At 42.1% G+C, this 12,004-nt stretch overlaps 1 protein-coding gene across 1 annotated transcript in view; it reads right to left on the bottom strand.

Annotated features, from left to right (window-relative positions):
• The window catches only part of SNAPC1 (small nuclear RNA activating complex polypeptide 1), a 34,249-nt gene extending 22,765 nt beyond the window's left edge, over positions 1-11,484 (bottom strand). The window contains exons 1-4 of the mRNA XM_004055269.4: positions 11,057-11,484; positions 6,634-6,793; positions 6,316-6,456; positions 4,926-5,030 (exon numbers count right to left, since the gene is read on the bottom strand). Coding sequence (XP_004055317.2) covers positions 4,926-5,030; positions 6,316-6,456; positions 6,634-6,793; positions 11,057-11,184 — 534 coding nt within the window. The 5' untranslated portion in view covers positions 11,185-11,484. The remainder of the gene's footprint in view (positions 1-4,925; positions 5,031-6,315; positions 6,457-6,633; positions 6,794-11,056) is intronic.
• Positions 11,485-12,004: the final 520 nt, after the last annotated feature.

Here is a 12,004-nt window from a genome sequence, read left to right as displayed (position 1 = left end):
TAATCCCAGCACTTTGGGAGGCCAAGGCGGGCGGATCATGAGGTCAGGAGATCAAGACCATCCTGACTAACACGCTGAAACCTTGTCTCTACTAAAAAAATACAAAAAATTAGCTGGGCATGGTGGCGGGTGCCTGTAGTCCCATCTACTCAGCAGGCTGAGGCAGGAGAATGGCATGAACCCAGGAGGCAGAGCTTGCAGTGAGCCAAGATCGCACTCCAGCCTGGGCGACAGAGGGAGACTCCATCTCAAAAAAAAAAAAAAAAAACTAAGGAAATACCACCTCCTCTGCAGGGTTACTATGATAATTAGTGAGATAACATACATAAAACATCTAGCATAGTTCCAGGCATATGGTGAGTACTCAGCACACGATGTCCATTATTATAACTGTATAAATGAAGAAACAGAAATGAAATAATTTGCTTAAGGTCCTACTTACATAGCAGCGGGCTAGAATTAGAAGTCAAATGTTTTGATTCAGTATCCTGTTCTCTTTCCATTTTATTATGCCTCTTAACCACAAAACTAGAACAAGTGGCAGAATCATGACCAGAATTCAGATCTTCTGAAATGAAGACTTAATAGCAGTTGCAGGCAGTAGAAGGAAAATTTAAAAGTATTAAATTTAAGAATTATCAGTGAGAATGGATCACAGGCTATGCTAGGACAAAAGATATAGAGCCAGCAGAAGTATCAAGGGACAAGGCTCTCAAAGCAATTATGTCACAAGCCAGAGATCCGACAGAGCCAGGATAACTTCACAGACTATTCCATTCCTAAAAGCTTCCAGGTATAGGCATTTCATAGCCTGACCCTTCTGGTACTCTTCTCTATTCACTCTAAAAGAGTAGACCTTTGTTCATCACCCCCAACTTAAAAGAGCTTAGAATGAAAAAGCATGTTGAAAAAGATACGTTGAAAAAATATTTACATTCTACCACCAAACTGGTCAACAGTCAGAAAAATTAAAACCGGCCAACCATGGTGGCTCATGCCTATAATCCCAGCACTGTGGGAGGCCAAGGTAGGAAGATTACCCAAGCTCAGGAGTTCAAGACCAGCCTGGGCAACATAGCAAGACCTTGTCTCTACAAGAAATGTTTTAAAATTAGCCAGCATGGGCCAGGCGTAGTGATTCACGCCTATAATCCCAGAACTTTGGGAGGCCAAGGTGGGTGGATCACGAGGTCAGGAGTTCAAGACCAGCCTGGCCAAGATGCGGAAACCCTGCCTCTACTAAAAATACAAAGATTAGCCCGGCGTGGTGGCACGCGCCTGTAATCCCAGGTATTCAGGAGGCTAAGGCAGGAGAATCGCTTGAACCCGGGTGGCAATTGCAGTGAGCCAAGATCATACCACTGCACTCCAGCCTGGGACACAGAGCAAGACACCGTCTCGGAAAAAAAAAAATTAGCCAGCATGGTGGTGAGGGCCTAGCTACTCAGGAGGCTGAGGTGGGAGGATCACTTAAGCCCAGGAGACTGAGGGTGCAGTGAGCTACGATCACACCACTGCACTCCAGCAGCAGTGATGAAGCAAGATCCTGTCTCAAAAATTAAAAAAAAAGAAATTGTAACCAACTGGGTTCAAATCATCTTTTTTCATTAGAATATCGATAAGAATAATGTCTTGCTGTTTGAAAATGTCCTCTGCCTCTCTCTTCATGATTCACATCAGCATTTCTCAACTTTCTGGTATCCCGAAATCTTTCTTCCATTCTCCACAACCGCTATTCCAAACATTTTCAACCTCTCAGTTCCCTGATCCCCATGATGCTCTCTTAAAGTTCACGCAATCAGGTCTGTTTGCCTTCTATTTCTCCTCTACACAAAGATTTATAAAAATCCATTCTCACCTTCTTTCCTCAAGTTTCAAAGGAAAAAGTATGCCTTCTGCTCAAGGCTACTCCCTCCATGGACTCTCAATCGCAGACACACCCACCTCCTCCATAGCAGGAACCTTGCTCACTACCTCTCCTATATACAACCATTCCCTCTAACTAGCTCCTTACCTCAACCCCAAACATAAACATTATGTCTCTCCAATCTCTAAAACTTTACGACTCCCCTCTGCCAAAAAGACAAAATACAAATTCCTTCTATTATACAAAGTACTTTTATCTTATTTAGTTTGCTACATAAACTCTCTCCTACCTCTTTCTCACTAAGCTGCTAGAGGGAAAAAAAAATCCTAGTTCTTGTTACACTTCATTCGTTTGTTGAATGACAAATTTCTAACCCCAGTCCCACCTCAGACCAGTCCTTTGCTGTCCAACAAACAGGCACCGCAGCCATACAGAACTGAGTATGAAGCTTAGCTCCATTACTTCCTAACCTAGTCTCTGTAACTCAGTTTCCTCAACTTTAAATCACGGATAAAAACCCCTACTTTTAAAAATAATAATTAAAAATGTTTAAAAACAACTTATTTTGCAGAAATGTTGTAGAAGTAAAACAATCTACACAAAATATTTTCCCAGAGTTCCTGCATTATACTATGTCTTCAGATATTGAGGAATATTCAGTTCCTTGTAATACAGTAATTCTTAACCTTTTTGGGGGACATGAACACCTTTGAGAATCTGAGGATAATTACAGTACCTCACCCTAAAAATGTATCCATATGAGCTGGGCGGGGTGGCTCACGTCTGTAATTGCAGTACTTTGGGAGGCCGAGGCGGGCGGATCGCCTGAGCTCAGGAGTTTGAGACCACCCTGGGCAACATGGTGAAACCCCATCTCTACTAAAATACAAAAAATTAGCCGAGTGTGGTGGTGCGTACCTGTAGTCCCAGCTACTCGAGAGGCTGAGGCATGAGTATCACTTGAGCCCTGGAGGCAGAGGTTGCAGGTTGCAGTGAGCCAAAATTGCGCCACTGCACTCCAACTTGGGCTACAGAGTGAGAATCTATCTCAAAAAAAAAGGATCCATATGAATGACTTCAATTTTTCATACAATGTGGTGGGGGAGAGGGGACATGGACCATCTCCAGGCCAGAGATTAAGGATCCTTGCTCAAAAATAAAGTTACTTTACAGAACAGACCCAGAGTGCTCTCAAAAATCAATTTGCTACCTGAATTACAAACAACCTGACAGGCTGATGCTATTGCAACATGGGGGCGACCGGGCACAGTGGCTCACACCTGTAAACTCACCACTTTAGGAGGCCAATGCAGGCAGATCGCTTGAGGCCAGGAGTTCAAGACCAACCTGGTCAACACAGTGAAACCCCACCTCTACCAAAAATAGAAAAAATTAGTTGGGCATGGTGGTGCACAACTGTAATCCCAGCTACTCGGGGGGTTCAGACACAAGAATCACTTGAAACTAGGAGGCAGAGGTTGCTGCAAGCCAAGATCGTGCCACTACATTCCAGCCTGGGTGACAGAGGAAGATCCTGTGTCAGGGAAAAGAAAAAAAAAAAAAAAAAAAGAACATGGGGGCATCTAAACAAACATTTGAGTAAATCTAAGATCTGATCCCTGTCTTTCAATTATAATACAAGAAAAGACTGAGTAGGGCTGGAGAAAAAGGGAATTAACATTTATTAAGGGTATATATTGTGTGTAATATACCACACTCAGCACTATTTAGGCATCACCTCATTTCAATTCGCAGAACAACTGAATGAAATAAAATATTATAATCCTAATAGTAATGAGGGAGACATTTAGGCTTAAAGAAAATTTAAAAGCATGACCAAAGTGTCCCCTTACCCCCTCGTCTCCTCTCTATATGTTCTTTTGAAATATCATTGATTTAGAAGCCTGTAACCCTGTACTGAGATTTTGTTTCAACCTCAAAGCAATGCTTTTCTACTCATGCTTAAAAAGATTTGTAACACTACTTATCCATGCATAAGATTTTTCTCAATACTGTACACTCAAAATACGAAAATATATTATCAAAATAGACTCACTGTTTTCAATAGTGGGTTTTAAAATAAAGGTTAAAACTCAGGAAGTAGGCTGGGTGCAGTGGCTCACGCCTGTAATCCCAGCACTTTGGGAGACGGAGGTGGGCAGATCACCAGGTCAGGAGATCGAGACCATCCTGGCTAACACGGCAAAACCCTGTTTCTACCAAAAATACAAAAAATCAGCCGGGCATGGTGGCACACACCTGTGGTCCTAGCTACTCGGGAGGCTCAGGCAGGAGAATTGCTTGAACCTGGGAGGCTGAGGTTACAATGAGCTGAGATCACACCACTGCACTCCAGCCTGGGTGACAGAGCAAGACTCCGTGTGGGAAAAAAAAAAAAAAAAAAACCTCAGGAAATAAATGCATATTGGTTTTTTTGTTTTTCAAAACGGAATCTTGCTCTGTTGCCCAGGGTGGAGTGCAGTGGTGCGATCTCAGCTCACTGCAACCTCTACCTCCGGAGTTTGTGATTCTCCAGCCTCAGCCTCCCCAGTAGCTGGGACTACAGACGTGCGCCACCACGCCCAGCTAGCTTTTGTATTTTTAGTAGAGACGGGATTTCACCATGTTGGCCAGGCTAGTCTCAAACTCCTGACCTCGTGATCCACCCACCTCGGCCTCCCAAAGTGCTGAGATTACAGGTGTGAGCCACCATGCCTGGTCATGCATATTGTTTTTTTAAAAAAGTAAGTAAAGTCACTTTAAACTCTTGTTTTACGACCTAACTAAAGTCAAATACAAACAATAGTTTTAGTAACGGAATCCACACATCTTCAGTCCAGGTCCAGTCTTCTACATCTTTTTTTCTCACGCTATTTCAAGATTTGTAAGCCTTGATATATTTAGGCTATTTTATGTCTGATACTCTAGAGAAATAGCATCCTAGAGTGGTTAAAATCATTAGAAAAATCAGTATCCAGTAGATGAAGGTATAACCTCAATATGTAGTTGGCAATAAAACAATTTTTAAAAATTTTCAAGAGCATGAAAGAAAATTTACCTCTAATACATCAGAAGTGATAAGTTTCATCACACGATCACTTGGGTCCTTAAATTCTTCTGTAACTTCAGCTCGGTGAATTTTTTTCTTCATCCTATATGACAGCTATGTGATAATACATGTCTTTTTAAATGAGTATCTTTTAAACAGTATTGTTAAAAGTATTGAAATATAAGCCAGCACTAAAAATTGTCTATAAGTAAACACAGATAAAACAAAAGCAGCTGTAAGGGTACATCTGTTAAATATCCACGTTCCAAAGACTGTTAGACTTGTGAAGTATCCTTTCACATGCCATGCCACATGCCTACAAATTCAGATAAGACAGAAATTACATAATTTGCCAGCTAATGGCAGAACCAGAACTAGTGCTCTTCAACCTAGTGTCTCAATTACCACTAGATTAAAAAAAAACAAATGTTATTAGAAGTTTCAACTTTTCACCAAAGAATTTTTAACAATTTTGTACGTCTTTCAGTAACCTCCTCTGATGTTTGAGACATGAGCAAATGCAGATGCCAAATCTAATTTGTTCTCAAAACAATTCGCTTAATATATGGCACCCAGATACACTGCATTTAAAAAGCAAAGGCTAAATTTTTGCTTGCAGAAAAAAAAGTAGTAATTAGAAAATACCTTCTCCTATTTTAAAAAAGCTACAAGGCCGGGCATGGTGGCTCACCTGAGGTGAGCAGCACTTTGGGAGGCTGATGCGGGTGGATCACCTGAGGTTAGGAGTTCAAGACCAGCCTGACCAATACGGTGAAACCCCATCTCTACTAAAAATACAAAAATTAGCTAGGCGTGGTGGAGGGCGCCTGTAGTCCCAGCTACTCAGGAGACTGAGACAGAAGAATTGCTTGAACCCTGGAGGCGGAGGTTGCAGTGAGCTGAGATAGCACCACTGTACTCCAGCCTGGGCGACAGGGCAAGACTCTGTATCAAAAAGGCACACACACACCAAAAAAGTTACAAGCCAGGCCGGGCGCAGTGGCTCACGCCTGTAATCCCAACACTTTGGTAGGCCAAGGTGAGTGGATCACGAGGTCAAGAGATCAAGACCATCCTGGACAACATGGTGAAACCTTGTCTCTACTAAAAATACAAAAATTAGCTTGGGGTGGTGGCGCATGCCTGTAGTCCCAGCTACTCAGGAGGCTGAGGCAGGAAAATCCCTTGAACCCGGGAGGCGGAGGTTGCAGTCAGCCAAGATGGAGCCACTGCACTCCAGCCTGGGCGACAGAGCAAGACTCTGTCTAAAAAAAAAAAAAAAGCTAAAAGTCTTGAACACTATCAATACTCAGTCCATTTTCTGGAGATTGAGAGGTTTTATGGACAATAAAGTATAATTGCTCATTTTGAAAAAACCAAATTATTTTAGGCAACATACCAATTTGGGCATTGCTGTAAAATGAAATGCTCTGTCTAGTCGTAGCTTCCTAAAAATATAAGCTGCATCAAAATGCTGTGCATTTACTAAATCTTGCTGAAATTTTAAAACTTCATCCCAATCCTTCAGGGCAACTCTGATCTGCAACCAGGAAGAAAAAAAACGTTGTACTAAATGTAAATATTTTTTCACAAACATATTATAATTTTAAAATACTGGCATTTTATTTAAATCATATTTAATCATATAATATTTATTATAAAAATATGGTACTTGTTTTACATTTCTGCTAAGGAAAAATAACTCACTAAGTATTACCTTTTGTTTTGGTTGACACAGTTGGGTATTATATAATCCATATAGCAGATACAAAGCACCAACTCTGATCTGGAAGGTGTATGGAGGTAAAAAATATCGCCAAGCCAAAGCTAAAGCTTCTTTTGTAAACATGTTCTTTTCTAAATTTCTCATTCTGCCACTATTAAACAGAGAGAAAATATATTACGACTTATTAAGTGAATAAGTAATGAACAAAAGCCAAAAGTATATACTTGTTTAAACGGTAGTTATAATTTGATGAGGATTCCATACCTGATTCTTTCATGATTCAAGCACAAAGAGATAATTTTACACCAAGGCAAAGGCAGCTACTAGGTAAACATGACGCAGCTTCCAAAAGCATCAACTTTACTTGCCAAATTGAAGAGCAAGAAGGAAGGGGTTTCAAATTATTACTGGTTAAATATTTAAAACCCATAATATTAAAATAATCATGGTTATGTTACAGAACTATGTGCATTTTAATATACAATTGCCAAAAATGCTTGTTCTTTGGTGCTATAAAGAAGTATCACTTGAACATAAATTTTATTTCTTCAGCAAGGCCATTTTTTTACTTTCTGCACAAAAGGGTACAGTCGCCAGCAGTTTTGCTACACTGAACAAAGGAGACAGGGTCATTTATAACTTGACACATCTGCTTTACTACTGTGTCCGGTTTCTATTGGCTGGAACGGGACTTCACATTCTGTATCTGTCTTCATTGACTAGCAACTTAGAACTTGAAGTAACTTGTGAATGCTGAGAAAGGTAAAAACACTTTTAAATAAGGAAGAAGAACAGGCTATGACTTAATGCTTGCTTGGACCAGTATAAGCACGCCAGGGCAAATATTTAGGCTAAATTGTGGGAGCTAAGAACGTAAAATACACTGATTTCTTTATTACGGCTAGCAGATATTTAAGAATGCTAGCACAGGTCTTTGAATAAATTTTGCTTCTAAGATAAGTTACTATTTAGTCTTAATTAGATGGGGAGGAAACTCTTTGAAGCGGAACCTCTACTTTACTTTTTACCTAACAAACACTTTCTCCAATACTCTCAGGGATTTGCACTGAATCTCCTCTGTCCTTGGGAAGCCGAGGTGAAAAAGATAGAGAAACAGCACAAAGTAACCCGCACTCCTAATTGTCCAGAGCACTGCAAGCTCATCAGAAGAAAGGAGGAGGAAGGGAGAAGAGCATACTCCAGCATACAACCAAAAGCTTTGTCCAAACATCCAAGAGAGCAACAAGGCTTTGTTGGCAACCAATCAATGAAATAACATAGGAAATGTACATGAAAGGAAAATATCTTGGGCACCCAAGATCACTAAGGAAAACTCAAGCTGGAAACTGCTTAGGGCAAACCTCTCCCATTCTATTCAAAGTGACTTCTCTGCTCACTGAGATAGATGCATATCTGATTTGCCTCCTTTGGAAAAGCTAATCAGAAACTCAAAAGAACGCAAGCATTTGTGTATCACCAATCTGTGACCTGAAAGCTCCCTCTCCACTTCCAGTCTTCCTGCCTTTGCTTCAAGTTGTCCGGCCTTTCCAGACCGAACCAAAGTACTTCTTGCATATATTGATTGATGTCTCATGTCTCCCTAAATGTACAAAACCAAGCTGTGCCCTGACCACCTTGGGCACATGTCAACACGACTTCCTGAGGCTGTGTCACGGGCGCGTCCTCAACCTTGGCAAAATAACCTTTCTAAATTAACTGAGACCTGTCTCAAATTTTCGAGGTTCACATATATTTTCTGTGGATATAAACAGCATAATGAATAAACTATCTGAAACTGTTCTGTTGTGCTAAGTTAACAAAAAATTTTTAAAAACAAGGCCTTAAAAAAGTCAATGTAACAGTCTTCTTACCACTTTGGATAAAACAATGAAGCCACATTTGTGCATATTATAGGTTTCTATGTAAGACCTGAAATTACTAGATAAAAAATGCCAGATTTTAAATAAAACATTAGCTAAAATAAATGTCTCAAAGTGTTGATGCAAGTGACTAATACACTATACAAATATAAATATGTAGAACTTTTACTTTAAAACCAGCAACAAACAATAAAGACATTTGCCCTGCAGCCGTAAACACGGACTCTATTATATCTGATTACAATGCAGGGGTGGAAGGGAAGGGGGTAGTAGAAGGACATTTTGGGTCTTCAAATAATAAATATAGGAAAAGAATACAAAATACCTACTCTAGTTACGGTAACCAAAGTAATTTCTCAAGAAAATCCACCACTCTAGTGATTCCTGCTTCTTTTATCATTTTAGGTTCTCCCTACTAGAAAATGCAAATGTTACATTTTTAGCTTTTTCCTTAAATGCATTTTTCCCCCCAAGAAGTGGTACAGCGGAATATTAATGGATTTTAGAAACAGGCAGATACATAGTTTCCAACATCTGCTCTACAATCCACTATCTTTGTAATGGTGGAGAAATTACTTAACCTCTTTAAGCCTTAATTTCCTCATCTATAAAACAAGGATAATTATACCTGCTTTTTATAACTGTCTTATGCAATAAATAAAGCTATAAATAAATGGCATGTAGTAGCCATTTAAAAAAAAGTCTCTCTCCTTTTATTAATTGTACAACAAACAGCTCTTCATCCTCCATTCCTTGCAATTTAAAAAACTACAAAGGTAATTTGCTTACACTGACAGAGAGAAAATGAGTTTTTACATTTTGTTCAGAAAAAGTTTTAATCATAAGGTTTAACTCATTCAGAAAATCAGTTATTTAGCCTTTTTAATATTATATGTACTATGGTAATAAAAATAGATTCATCCAGTCACTGTCCTCACAGAGGTCGGTCTAGTCAAAGGAAAATTTTAAAACGGTAGTAATAACGAACATTTGACCAGCCTGGCCAACATGGTGAAATCCCGTCTCTACTAAAAATACAAAAATTAGCCAGGCTTGGTGGCACAAGCCGTAGTCCCAGCTACTCGGGAGGCTGAGGCAGGAGAATCACTTGAACCCGGGAGGTGGAGGTTGCAGTGACAGGAGATCGCACCATTACATTCCAGCCTGGGTGACAGAGCAAGACTATGTCTCAAGAAAAAATAATAATAATAATGAACATTTATTGAGCACTTAGAATGTATTTCTGATATATCAGCTCATTTAATCTTCACAACTACTATGAGGTTTATCATTGCCTCTATTTTACAGATATGGAAACTCAAGTAACTTGCCCCAAGTCATAGCGGACCCTGCAATCAAATGCAGCCAATTGGGTTCCATAACCTATGCCCTTAACAATCCCACACTGCCTTTTCAATTATACCATTACAACAAAATGTGGAAAGCGGTGACATAAAATAAAAACAGGGTGCTATGGGGGAAAAAACATGAACAGCGTACTCAGTCTAGAAGAGCAAAAAAGACTTCCCCCGAGGAAGTCATTTGAGCTTAACCCTGAGTGAAGAATAAGGTGGACAAAACAAGAGAGTTGCGGTGGAAACTCCAGGATTAGGAAAAGCCTGCAGAGGCCCCCCCACCCCCCAAAAAAAGCAGCTGCTGGAGCAAGAAAGTGAGTGCATGGAGGGGACTGGCAGGCGAAGCTGGAGAGATAGGCAAAGGCCAGTGAGGAATGGTCTTGGCAAGTCAGAGAATTCAAGCGTTATCCCAAAGGCAATGGGCACCACTACAGAGTAATAAGCCGGGGAGTGACATAATCAAATTTGCACTTTTGAAAAACAACTTTTGGGCCGGGCGCGGCGGCTCACTCCTGTAATCCTAGCGCTTTGGGAGGCCGAGGCGGGCGGATCACGAGGTCAGGAGTTCGAGACCAGTCTGGCCAACACAGTAAAACCCCGTCTCTATTAAAAATACAAAAAATTAACCGGGCGTGGTGCCGGGCACCTGTAATCCCAGCTACTCCAGAGGTTGAGGCAGGAGAATCACTTGAACCTGAGAGCCGAAGGGTTGCACTGAGCCGAGAACGCGCCATTGCACTCCAGCCTGGGCGACAAAGGGAGACTCCGTCTCAAAAAAAAAAAAAAGACAACTTTGGTTGTTGTAGGAAAAATTAATTCAATCTTGAAGGGTTTTGTCTTTGCTTGTGTGTTTTTAAACATGAGGTCCTAGAACAAGACTGGAGAAGGGCAAATGATAGTGGCCTGGGTCAGGGTGGAGATGGGAGAGAGGAGTTTAGAAGGGAGGCCAGGCAGAGACGCGTATTTGGGAGGAGGCCGCAACAACCATCAGGGCACAATGATATACAGCAGGGAAAGCGCGTTGCCTGAGCACAGGGGAAGCTCCAGGAGTGATGGAGGCAACCTTCGGTGACTGCCGCTCTTCTCAGCCCTTCGCAAGTGCAATATCGCCGGGAAGGAGGCAACTTTCTACACCACCTGCGGGCAGGGAGAGGCGGGTGGTGGACAAGAAACACCCACCAGAAGATAGTCCCGAACTTCATGTTTCTCCAGAGCTCCGTGAAGTCCTCGAAGCGTACACTGTCTGTCTCCTGGAAGCGGCTGAGCAGCGCCTCGCAGTCGGTCTGCAGGCCGGGAGGAGTCCCCATGGCACCCGAAGCCCGCACGCCTCCGAAGCCCGCACGCCTCCGAAGCCCGCACGCCTCCGAAGCCCGCACGCCTCCGAAGCCCGCACGCCTCCGAAGCCCGCACGCCTCCGAAGCCCGCACGCCTCCGAAGCCCGCACGCCTCCGAAGCCCGCACGCCTCTAACGGACTAGCCAGCGGTGGTCGCCCAGGAAACCAAGTCCGAACGGCCCGCCCCCTACGGCGTTCGCACACGCGCTCCGTGACGCATTATCCGGCACCTTTAGCTCCGCCTTTATACGGGCTCTTGCCACCGGTCGTGTGCTTACTGCGCGTGCGTGAAAGCGTTCTGATGTTTTACTGGCTGAGATTGCTTTCACCCAGAGTGCTAAGATCCACCCTTCTTTTGAAGAGGTTTACGTCTGAAGTGTTGTGTTTGCTCACGAGCGGTTTTAGGTCTTCATTTTCCGCTAGGTTATGTAACTTGACTTTACCCTTACTAGCACTCTCCTTTAAACTGACCCTAGTGTGACATAAGTGAACTTTTGAGCTAGGAAAGAACAGTCCCAACCCCAACCCCACTCCCACTTGGGAAGAGAAGCTAAAGAAGGCTTGCTAGGAAACAAACTGCACTCATTCTCCTTCTGGTCATCGAGAACCCTAATACTCTGTACCCACATAATACGATGCTTAATGTGCGGCCCTCTCTTTGTAGCCCTGGTATTCTACAACCACTCTTGAAAAAAGAGCTGCATTTCATACCCTCTTGTAAACAGCCCTCTTCCTGCCCTGCCACGCATTCACCCCTGTGCTACATAGTACTTAGCAGAAAATACCTACTTGT

The sequence above is a fragment of the Gorilla gorilla genome, chromosome 15 (assembly GCF_029281585.2).
Source record: "Gorilla gorilla gorilla isolate KB3781 chromosome 15, NHGRI_mGorGor1-v2.1_pri, whole genome shotgun sequence".
NCBI classification, from domain to species: domain Eukaryota; kingdom Metazoa; phylum Chordata; class Mammalia; order Primates; family Hominidae; genus Gorilla; species Gorilla gorilla.
This window is presented reverse-complemented; position numbering and strand designations above follow the sequence as displayed.